A 12,474-nucleotide genomic window follows, 5' to 3' on the forward strand; every position below is an offset into this window, starting at 1 on the left:
GTACAACTACTTGTTTTCATCAGTTGTAATTTGTTATTGGCTAAGACTCTTTCAAAGAATAGTTTATCACAGGAGTTTTCATAAAGAAGTCGCAGTGACTGATGAATCCACTTTGCCTTCAACAATCATGCAGAAAATATGTCCAAGATATTTACGTGAGCCAAAATACGTGCTCAGAGATGTCAACCTAAAAGCCTTCCATAAAACTCATCTATAATAGATACTAATATCATTACTATATAGCACAATTAATGAAGAATGAACTAAAAGATAGCCTCTTGCAGTTTTCAATATTGAGTAATATAACAGTAAATTAGCTTTTATTGCTCTTATACAATAGAGTAATCAAGTAGTCCCTTTTACACCGAAATGGCTCTTTCTTTTCCTCAATTACTGTCAAACTACAATTGTATATTAACATGAGACCAATCGGAAAGATAGTATTTTATGAAGAGTTGTATGGGATGAATTTTTGCGACATAAAATTATATCCCTACCTCTGGATTTAATCATCTTAGGACATTGAGTTGCAAACTGATTTACTTACACGGTGAATTCACAGCCTTTTTCTATCCCTTGAATACACTTGGAAATTGAACCAGGGCTAGCATAGTGCACAGAATACCTTCCCACTTACTCTTATTTCCCCCCTCACAACACTCTAACCCGTAAGACAGCATTTTAAATCTGCGTTTCACCGTTTTTAAATAAGTGGGGGAAATACCTCAAACCAAGAATTCGTAATCAGAAGTTCTAGAGGGCGGGCGTAACTCCAAATCTGCTATCGCTTTCGTTGCAAAAAAAAAATGTTAAGTTCTAAAATATAAAGCACGGTGAAGTCGAAAACTCTCCTGCTTATTTTTAATGTATGTGAACCTCATAACTGTTCACTGACAAAACACCATTTTTTTAAAAATTTGACTCTTGGTCTAGTTTCAACATCTAAAGACTTTGTGGAGGTCTGATCCTCTCAAGGAGCACCTAGTTTTACTTGGTTCAAGGGCACACAGAGCCCCAGTTAAGGACCTGGGCAAGGGGGTCCCATCCTGAGCCCTGCACACTCAAGCAATCTTCCCAGTCTTCCTCTGACCAATTACTTCCATACAAGAAATGCACAAAGCAAAGACCCTGCCCACCCAGAGCCTGCCCTGCCCTGCCCTTCTGAGTCCCAGGGTCCAAAACTCTTGTGTTCCAACAGCGCCAAGCCAGGGTCTAGAGCCGGCCAGGGGCCCTTTATGGGTCTCTCAATGGAGCAGTCGGCCCACAGGGGGGTTGCAGTTTGCAGGGGTGTGAGAAGAATGTTGGGGTGTCTGTATGCAAAGCCCCTCCTGGTTTAGGACAGAGCCGTTTCTGGGGAAGGGGGCTGGGCTGCCCCAGGCTGGCTCTTCCCACACACACACACCAGCACATTCCAGTGGGGAACTGGAGCCTGGTCAGTCTCAGCCCACACATGGCCTTCCTGATAGCTGTGCTTATTTCTCAAGGCACGAGGGAAAGACCTATTTTATTTAGCAATGTATCAGTTCGATTTTTAACTTTTAAATGTTTAAATCAAGGGTCTGAGAGTCTCCAGGTATTTCTGCCCCAATTCCTACAACCTGAACTTCAAAGCAGTCAATTCTCATGAATCCAGCACCTGGTATGAAGCCTATACCATCAAGAATTCAGTTAAGTATGTGATAGAAGAGTGAAATGTATGGCCCAAAAGGCCGGGGGGGGGGGGGGGGAGATATATGAAGAATAGATACACACTTATTCAACTAGAAACGAAACCAAAAAGAAAAGACACTGCACACTTAATCAGTTCTAATGCATTCACTGTTCTGATGCTAACCTAATAATCTTTGACCAGTTTCTTTGAAGGTTCTATTTTCTATTTAAAATGGCTCTGTCGGGGATCCCTGGGTGGCTCAGCGGTTTGGCATCTTCCTTGGGCCCGGGGCGTGATCCTGGGGATCCGGGATCGAGTCCCGCATCGGGCTCCCTGCATGGAGCCTGCTTCTCCTTCTGCCTGTGTCTCTGCCTCTCTCTCTGTGTGTTTCTCATGAATAAATAAATAAAATCTCCAAAAAAATAAAAACTAAAAATAAATTAAATGGCTCTGTCAGCCCTAACATGACTTAAACACATATCCCAAACAAGGCATGCCCCTCAAACCACTGCTACACTGTTGTGATTTTAAGTGCTACAATAATGATTTTTGAGGGACTACATTTATTCTACTCAGTTAACTAGGTACCATTAAGAAAACATAACAAATTTTGAATCAAAAATAACTACAGCCAGATAATAAACATTTAAAAACTACAACTTAAGGGGATCCCTGGGTGGCTCAGTGGTTTAGCACCTGCCTTTGGCCCAGGGGGCGATCCTGGAGACCTGGGATTGAGTCCCGCGTCGGGCTCCCTGCATGGAGCCTGCTTCTCCCTCCTCCTGTGTCTCTGCCCCACCCCACTCTCTCTCTGTGTCTATCATGAATAGATAAATAAAATCTTTAAAAAAAATAAAATAAATAAAAATAAAAACTACAACTTAAGCTTTAGGTTACTTCGGTTTTGACATAATATCCTCAAATTTAAAAATAAATACAGGGGATCCCTGGGTGGCTCAGCGGTTTAGTGCCTGCCTTTGGCCCAGGGCATGATCCTGGAGACCCGGGATCGAGTCCCGTGTTGGGCTCCCGGCATGGAGCCTGCTTCTCCCTCCTCCTGTGTCTCTGCCCCTCTCTCTCTCTCTCTATCATAAATAAATAAATAAATCTTTAAAAAAAATAAATAAAAATAAATACAAACAGGATTCATAAAATAAGAAAGCTTCTTTATTTTAGTAATTAAGTTATTGTCTGCCAACAAATGGCCAACAGGTTTCTTCCATCAGTTGTCAAATCCTTCCATAGTTGACTACAATACCCAGTCTTACACTTAAAGTATCACGTACCATCTTAATTGGTATTATCGTAACTCAAATTAACTTTAATTTCAACATTTCTATTTTAAGTTAAGCATGTTCCCCCTTCCATAAACTGTGAAAGAGTCTTAATCAACGTCCTGTTCCAGTGTATTTCTTCAAACACAAACCAAGCCTCTAATAAGGCAAAGCAATAAAGCTAATAAATTTAAAGGATTCTATGGTGAAAAATATGAACGATACGCTGTGGGAATAAAGATTCCCACCAGGAGAACAGGAGAGAGATTCTCAGAATAGTCATCATCTGGATGGAAGAAAAAGGTGGTAGTTCCCAAATAGAAGGAAGAATATATGGAAAAGACACTAAGCCATGAAGGTCTGTGTCCATTTCAGGGAGAGTGAAAGGCAGCCGGTGAGGCTTGCGAGGCAGGTACATGGGAGGAGTACGGAGAGAAATAAGAATAGAAGTGGGGGTCAGATCACTGAAAATCTTCTGAACCATTCTTGATTCTTACTGAAAATTTAGGAGGAAGGAAGTTAAGGTCTCCTGATCTGTGCTTTCAAATATGGGGGCGCTGCGAGTGTAAAGGAGAGATGAAGATGATAAAGTAGAAAACAAACAGGAAAGGAGGCCCCTGAAAAAAAAAAAGTTTCTGAGGCCCAAGGAGGCAAAATGAAGAGAATATGCTAACTGATGAAAGCTTCCAAGAGAGAGGGCAGAGAGAAAGTCAAAGATGGGGTTGGGGTTTCCCAAAGATCTGCGAGACTTTGGAAACCTATAAAACCTGCTGAATCCTATAAATGCTTCTGAACTCAGGTTTCCGGAATAACCTCACCTTTTTTCCAGGTGATTCAGTATCATCTAATAGTGTTCAAAGCATATCAGCTTCACTTCCACTAAGTTGTTTGAGATACAGCACTTTTTGAACCCATGTAAGATGCTGTCACTGGAAATTCTATCCCACACCACGGGAGCCATCAGCACGACTGTCAGGACAGCTGGGGTTTTGTTCATCCTGCAGCTGTATACGGATAATGTCCAATTGTGACCCCTTACTATGCTGCTTTTCTAAATGCCCTTTAAAAGACCTGTGTACCTCGATATCTGACACCTGCGATTGTGAGATCAACCGCCACAATAATTTCTAAATCTGGGCTACAGTTACTTCCCTGCCTTGTTAAGAATACTACCCAGGAGCGTCAGTTCACACGGAGTAGGACCCTTCAGGCCCAAACAGAGTCTAGTGATTTGAAATGAAAATGGAAAGGGTCCATCGTATGAGAGACACGGTCAGAAGTAAAAGGAAAAAGTGACTTCCTTTCAAGGAGTGACTCTTAGGATAGGAGGCTGTTTAGCCTTACCATCCGGCAAATGCTGGGCAAATTATCAAAGTTTCTCAAAGAAACCATTTAAAAGCTGGGAAATACTGCTTCTACATGACTTGCTAATTGTAAAATATGTAGCAATGAGGAGAACCACTCACTAGCTCGTGTACTAACGTAGTATTTAAGGACGGGGACATCCGTTTCAATGAGCACAGGCCAGGAGGAAAGAAAGGATGGGAAATGGTGCGGTGAGGGGTCTACTTTTGCAAGATAGTTAATTAAATGTTTTACATGATTAATAATATTAAAGTAGATGATGCCTGACCCGGAAACACTTAAAAAGACCTTCTTCCAATAGAAGCTCTGCCTGTGGTTTTCGAAGAATCACTTTCAAGAGACAGTATTAATTAAGGGTCACAAGCCCTGATTCCAGAGCTGGACAGCTTGGATTCAAGCCCAGCCCTGCCGCAAACATAGGACTTGGGCTCTCTTCTGCCTCGGTTTTCTCATCTGTGAAATGAGGGTAATAACAGGACTTTTTGTCGTACAGTTGCTGAGAGCAGTAATGGAGTTGATACAGGTATAGAATAGTGCCTGAAACCTAGTAAATTCCCATAAGCACTAATAAGTATTTGCATAACTGGCACACTGGTGAGCCCTGAAGCACTCAGATTTGAAACGCAGAAGTAATCAAAATAGGAGAACAGAGACAGGTCTGAAGATCCCCTACGTCTCCAGCGGTCACTTGATATATGGGCTCCTAAGGAATGCAGCCCAGTCAGAGCTGCAATAATCAGACTTTTCCTTCTGAAAAGGAACCTCAAAATACCAATTCTAGAGATCTCTGAAAAAGATAATTCTAAAGAGCCGTGTAAACATTTAACTCTTAATGCCATCCTTTTCGTAATTAAGTTTGCCAGAAAAAATACAGGGTGCCAAGTTAAATTTGAATTTCAGATAAGTAATGAATAAATGCTTAACCGTAAGCATGTCCCATTAAGTTATTCAGAACACATATATACTAAAAAAAAAAAAAAAAAAAAAAAAAAAAAAAATTTCATTTACTGGAAATGTAAGCTTTCCTTTTTTTTTTTTTAAGTTAAATCTGGCAACCCAAGGGGTGCCTGGTGGCTCAATGGGTTCAGCATCTGACTCTTGGGTTTTGGCTCAGGTCATGATCTCAGGGTCATGAGATCAAGCTGCATATGCGGAAACCATGCTCAGCGGGGAGTCTGCTTGGGGGTTCTCTCTCTCTCTCCCCCTGCTCTCTCTAAAATAATAAAATCTTTTTAAAAATGTGGCAATTTTATTAATAACTCACAGTTCAGATAAATGCGCCGAAGTAGTTAATGCCCATAAAGAAGAAAATCCTCTGAACTAAATTAAATATCTCAAAGCAGCACGGTAAATAGAAAGAACAGAGACCTTAGAATGAACGAGGCAAATCTGAGCTTTAATTCGCCACCTTGTGCCAATTTATCACTGATAGATCTTGAAGAAATGAGTATCCCTACCTTAGCCTCCCTGTCCTCACCTGGTAAGAGGGGTCTGATTTGCCAGTTTTGTGGGGTGCAGAATGGATTACACGAAGCCACACACACTCGACACTCCCCCGATACAAGATGGGCAACGACTACTAGTCCCCGACTCCCTTCTTCCTCATTTTCTCTCGGCTCCAGAAACTCAAATTTCCCATCATGGTGGCCAAAACCAAAGAACTCACTGTATCCCTGGATCACTAAACAGAACAAAGTCCTCCCGGAACTGTGCCCGCAAACAAACCTCCCCTCTGCATCCCATCTCCTGCCACTCAGCAGGCTCCTCTGGCAGCTGGAGTCCAAGCCTCCCCGGCTTGCACCCCCCTGACCATTACCCGACCCGGCCGACCAAAACCCTCCTCTGACTGTGCTGAACAACGACCAGCAGAAGAAACCTTTCAAATAACATGTCACTGTCATTTCTTCACGTTTTGGGTTTTTTTTTTTTTTTCTTCCACTCTTTAAGAATAAGGGCACACATGGGTGCCTGGGTGGCTCAGACAGTTCAGTGTGACTCTTGATTTGGGCTCAGGTCATGATCTCAGGGTCGTTCGGGCTCTGCACTCAGCAGGGAGTCTGCTTGGATTCTCTCTCTCTCTCCCTTGTTCACACTTCTCTCTCGCTCTCAAATCTTTTAAAAAAAGATTAAGGATTCAGAAAAAAAAATAAAAATAAATTAAAAAAAGAAGAAAGGCATATAAACTCATTACAAATTAAAATATAATGCTAAATACAAAATTCTTCCCCTAAAAAAAAAAAAAAAAGAAATATCCTACTCATGTGAATAAATACTCTGGAAAAGAACTACAAAAAAAAAAAAAAAAAAGAACTGCAAATGCACAAAATACAATGATTTTCCACTGTGGCTCTTGTGCCTAGGTCTCTCTCTTATTTGTCTTATTTGGAGTCATACCACATGGGGGATTATTTTCTAATGTTCATTTTACAAATTGCTGAACTAACAATATGCTGTCCAACTTTCCATTTAGTATACCTTATCTGCTCTCTACACACTGTGGTTTCTTTGAAGGAAAATTAACTAAATATTTCAGCAGTTTAAGTACGTGGGAAGCAAAGAATTAAGATTGTAGATACAAAGGTGCTGTAATTGTGTTTTAATCAGCTTATTAAATATAACATGAACATGTATCAATCAACTAACATTTAATTTCATGGTCTATGATTCAAACTTTTCAAAAGCGTAACAGTACAAAGTTATCAGCATTTACTTAACAATTCCTTTCCAATTTTGTTTTAACTCGTGTAAACCACATAAAATATTGTATGACAACTGTTACGCGTCCTCATGTACTGGAAGACATAATTAGGAATTAAAACACAAACATAAATTGAAATTTATCTGTCTTGTGAGATATCAGAACCCGATCAAAAAAGAAAAACACCCACATATATAAAAACTCAGCAACATAACTCTTAAAGTTAGGGGACCCACTATAGGAACCTATTTTTTTCAAATACCCCTATCCCCAGCAGACAAAACTCCACCGATGAGACAAATCATGGAGCTGAAATTTGTTTTAAATTGTTGCTGCAGAAAATGCAAACAAATCTCTATAAACCTCATTTAGAAAGTAAATCGCCTAACCGCACATCATTTAGGAGTATTATACAAAGATTTCCCATTACGGAGTCACATTTTGACTTGGAATGTTTGCACGCACTTCTCTCTTTTTCTCCACTGAGAGTGTGGTTCTTCATGATCCGAACGATTCAGCTTTTCACAGGATAATTTAGTTTACCTAAACTCCACTTTTGTTGAGGAGCGGTGAAAAGTATTAAGAAAAGTCAGAGGATTTGGTCCTCTAGCATTTTGCTGGATTATCAAAAATGGCTTTGGTTTTAAAAGGTCTGCGTCTGACCATTATTTTTTTCCTCAAGTGGAGGAGGGCCGGAGGGTAAGGGTCATTAACATCCTTTACTAAGACAAAAAGGTTGGAGGGTGGTTGCTAAGACACCAACAGACAGATCCATCTATTGCAATCAGGACCAGGTATTAGGGCTGTCTCCCCGCAGAACAAGGCTAACAGCAGCGGGAACCCCTAAGGCAAACACACAAAATCTAAAAGGCACAGGCAGGCAATCCCTGCCCCTGAAGAGCTTAATATCATCTGTTGCTTGCATTTAAAATTACAAGGCACCTTTTAAGGGTTTTTTTCAAGGAATGAGTGGCTCAGTGGTTGAGCATCTGCCTTCTGCTCCACTCATGATCCCAGGGTCCTGGGATCGAGTCCCACATCCCGCATCGGGCTCCCTGCTCAGCAGGGAGTCTGCTTCTCCCTCTCCTCTCGGTGCTCTCTCTTGCTATCTCTGTCACTATCTCTCTCTCTGTCTCCAATAAATAAAATCTTTTAAAGAAATATTTATTCAGGGAGGATCCCTGGGTGGCTCAGAGATTTAGCGTCTGCCTTTGGCCCAGGGCGCAATCCTGGAGTCCCGGGATCGAGTCCCGCGTCGGGCTCCCAACATGGAGCTTGCTTTTCCCTCTGCCTGTGTCTCTGCCTCTCTCTGTCTATCATGAATAAATAAATAAAAATCTTTAAAAAAAAAATGTTTTTTTCAGAGAACAGGAGTAAGATGAAGGAAGAGATGGGGAGGGAAACTAGAGAAAAGCCTATGTCAGGGTCGAATGTTTCATCTGAGTCTGCAGAGTCACATTGCCTGGTTCAGTAGCTTATCTACTGAATAGCTAGATTGAATGCAGTACCATGTGCTGCTCACTATTCTGGGCATTAGCAACCTGTTGGTTCTGAGACAAAGTCTGAGCCCTCACTGAGCTTACCCTCGAGCAAGGAGACGAAGCAAAAGTGCCGTAGACCTTTACATCTCTGCCTACGTGTAAGCGTGGGCCGGTGCGCAGAGTTCAGGAAGCTGCAGGGGGGCACGGGGACAGGTGGAGAAGACCTCACCTGTATTTAGCGATTATTAGATGCCAAGTGTCAGGCTGGGCAACGAGCACAGGCTGGGACAGGAGGCACTTGTTCTCTATCCGTCGACTCTACTCCGGTGGGAGGGGCAGGTAAACTAACAGAATTACTGTGGTGCCACTCACTGCTCCCGTAAACGTGACGCGCTGGCGACACCCAAGAGTGGCACTAAACTTCCAAGATGTTTACAAAACACCTGCCACACTGGCCGGTGAACTACACACTTTATTATTACAGGTAAGTGCGCGTGTTAGAGAATTACAAGAAATGAGACGGGTGGAAGTTGAGGATGGCAGAAAGGGGAAAAGATAGTGAAGTCTTTAAAAATTCTAAAAGGGAGGAGAAATGGGGTCACACGAGGACTTGCAAGGCACACTGCAAGGTGCATTTACAAACCTATACGGAATCTGATGTCTTTGAATCACATCTCACCCCCAAATACAGGACGAGAAGTGAACTTGTTCAGTTGCAGATGGTCGGCAAAGAGCAGGGAGGACAGTTTATACACCACAGGGCTCTGCCGCTATTTCCTATATAAGGGAGTATTTCAGAGTCCATGAGATTTACAGAAAGTCACCTGCAGTCCCACAGGCAAGCTCGGATCCCATGTGTGAAGCGTGAGCACCTCACCTCCCCGTCAGTCTACAGGTAAACCGACGTGCTTTCCAGGACACAGACCCTAAATGCAAACGTGCTTCTTAATCCAGCTACAAGTACAGAAATGGCAAAAGGAATTGTAATTAGATATGGTTTTCATCACCTTTTGTATTTACTTGATAACTAACTCCTGCTTTAAGATGCTACTCCACCCATACGATCTACATTTTACGGACACACAGATGTGCCCAAAAGACTAGGGGGCCAGGATACAGCAGAGCCAGGACGCCTGCCTCATTCCGCCTGCTCCCAGAGCCCTGCAGCCCTTCCATGATGCCCAGCCATCAGAGTCCTTTTGTTTTCATTTTTAAGATTTTATTTAATTTGAGAGGGAGACAGAGTCAGAGAGAGAGAGAGAGCACACGAGCCAGGGGGCAGAGGCAGAGGGAGAAACAGGCTCCCCGCTGAGCAGGGACTCCAACGCCACCGTGGGGCTGGATCCGAGGACCCTAAAATCATGACCTGAGTGGAAGGCAGACGCTTAACCGACTGAGCCACCCAGGCACCCCCGGAGTTTAGATTTGAAGGGACAGGCTAAGATTAAGGAGGAAGATGATGCAAAACATTTAAGAGGTAAAGTTAATAAGACAGGTGTTTGTAGGAAAAGATGAAGACGCAGAAACCAAGTCAGAAGCTGGTGTGACAACTGCTCATCATAAATTTCCAGAATAACACTGATTTCATATATTTCATATCTCTGTGTGTACTAACTATTGAAATACTATGGAAATTCAAACATTTTAGCATCCAAGCTGTGTCCAAGTACCTCTCACACCCAAAAGCAGCACACACGTGTGCACACTCATATACACACACACGACTTCACCAAATCACAAGTCCAAACATAAAGTAACAAGACCTACTGTCTTAGAAACAGAAAGAAAGGAACACATGCCAATAAACCAGCAAGAAAGAATATAAGTCAGAGATTCATGAATATAGGGAGTAAAGAAAAAAAAACCTTCAAAGTACTAGATGAATAGTGAGCTCTCGGATAGTAATGACGAAATGGAGAAATTGAGAAAAACAAAGAGAAGTGTAAATATGTCCTCAAAAGAAGTCTTTGGAAGTACATGGTCCTAAAACTCCTGTGGCAGGATTCAAGAAGTATTTACTCTGTCCCAATGAACTCACACTAACAAATCTATAAATATTTCCCATTGGAATTTTAGCAATTTTCCCTTACCTTGGGGAAAAAATTCCCGAGCCCCAATAAATAACAAAAGTTGTCATATGAGATAATAACAATAATGATAATGATAGCAGTTACTCTGGGGCCATGCATCACACCTTTATGTGTCACGCTATGAAGGAGACACTATCCTGACTCTTCCTACCTGGAAAAACACTTACTTCCACCTTCAGTAACTTGCCTGAAGTCATCTCACACTGACAGGGTTGGGACTCCAAACTCCGAGCAGCCTGACCAAGACTCTTTAACCTCTTTACAGCGCTTCTCTGTTTTAAAGATTCAAATGTTCCCACGAGAATTTTGCATTTTTTAGTCAAGAGTTTATGAACACAAAATAATTCTCCCACATAGTATTTTTTACCAGAAGTAACTACAGTGAACAGTCAGCACCTTAAGTCAGGGTCACTCTTCAGCCCCAAACTAAGACCTTCTTGTGTTTATTACTATTTTAAACGGCACAAGTACCGCCCATGAGTGCCACCTAAATTGATAAAATTAAAACTCAAGATACAATGACATATAAAAGGAACATATTACTGTGACAAGTCAGCGAAGGAGGTCTCAAAAATCTGAGAAATCTGCTCTACCGGATTCTCATTAAAATACTCAGTGCCTACAGGGGCTTAATAACCTGTAGTTTTTTTTGAAGTGCAAATTTTACCTGGGTCATTATGGGAATGAGGCACCACAAAGACTTGAAGGGGCTTAGCGTCCCATTCATTAAATAAATAGCTAATGTCAAATCCTTGTTTCCAAACTCCACCATCTGGATTGTCGAAAGGAATTAGACTGTAAACATCCAACATCTAGAAATATAAAGGACAAAATAAAGGAGAAAAAAGAGTAAGTTTAACCGTGTTATTACCATTTTTAATTTGAGCTTAATGTTGGGAAATATTTGCTCGAAGCTACTCATTCTCCTATTGTGTATGTATCTTAATAGATAAAATTATATCTGTAGACATTAATTGAATAGTTTAAGACAGAAAACATTTAATTACCGTTCAAATTCTTAAAATGCTACTGTGTTACTTAACCGTCGTGATCAATAATCCCCTCCCCCATCTGCTTCTAATGAAAAATAATTTCATTCAATTCCTTCTTGCCTTGCTTTACACTTCTGATATAACCTAGTAGAAATTGGTAGGAACGAAATAACAAAGAAAAATTTTTTGATGAAATGTGATTATGACCAAGTATTTTTTCATACAACAGTGATAATTTTTTTTAACATCAGTAGTCTTTATTTTACAATTAATCACACGTATTTTAAAAACTCTTTCTGAAGGGAAATGCATCTACAGCTATTCCTTCCTTTAGCATATACATTATGTTTACCTTTTTCATTCTAAAAATAAAACTACAACGGAGTCAATGAGGCATACTCACATAAAATGGAAATTTTTAAATGTTCACATGTTGTCTAAATTTCCAGTATGACTATACTGGAATAGTATAATAGGTAATAATCTATTTGGACGCAAAGGAAAAAATATTGCCAAAAACAACAACAACAACAAAAAAAAAAAAGCACCAAACCTAAAAACTTGTAGTTTTCATATTCTGTGATACTGAATGTGACAAAGAACATTGGGTAAAATTTAAATTACGTAAAAATTATATCCGAATATATAAGCGGGTTACAAAAAAATTTAAAGATATCAAGCAAATTATGTAAAAAGTGAATACAAAGTCTTTTAAGGCAACAACATTATCTCTCACTTCGAATTTATGACTTTAATAAATAAAATGAAACGCTCCCAAGGACGAGTCAATAAATTTTTGGGAGGCAGCCAAAAGGGAGGATGTGTCAGCAGTCTGTTGCTCCTTCTGGATCCTTCTCCGGCCCGGTAGCTCTCCTGTACTCCCTGCCTCGCTCTGCCTGCCTCCCGTGGTTGTTCAGCAACAC

At 41.0% G+C, this 12,474-nt stretch overlaps 1 protein-coding gene across 1 annotated transcript in view; it reads right to left on the minus strand.

Annotated features, from left to right (window-relative positions):
• The window catches only part of MAN2A1 (mannosidase alpha class 2A member 1), a 162,051-nt gene that overhangs the window by 123,229 nt on the left and 26,348 nt on the right, over positions 1–12,474 (minus strand). The window contains exon 3 of the mRNA XM_072788203.1: positions 11,227–11,371. Within this exon, the coding sequence (XP_072644304.1) occupies positions 11,227–11,371 (145 nt within the window). The remainder of the gene's footprint in view (positions 1–11,226; positions 11,372–12,474) is intronic.

Source organism: Canis lupus, chromosome 2, assembly GCF_048164855.1.
Source record: "Canis lupus baileyi chromosome 2, mCanLup2.hap1, whole genome shotgun sequence".
In the NCBI taxonomy this organism is placed as follows: domain Eukaryota; kingdom Metazoa; phylum Chordata; class Mammalia; order Carnivora; family Canidae; genus Canis; species Canis lupus.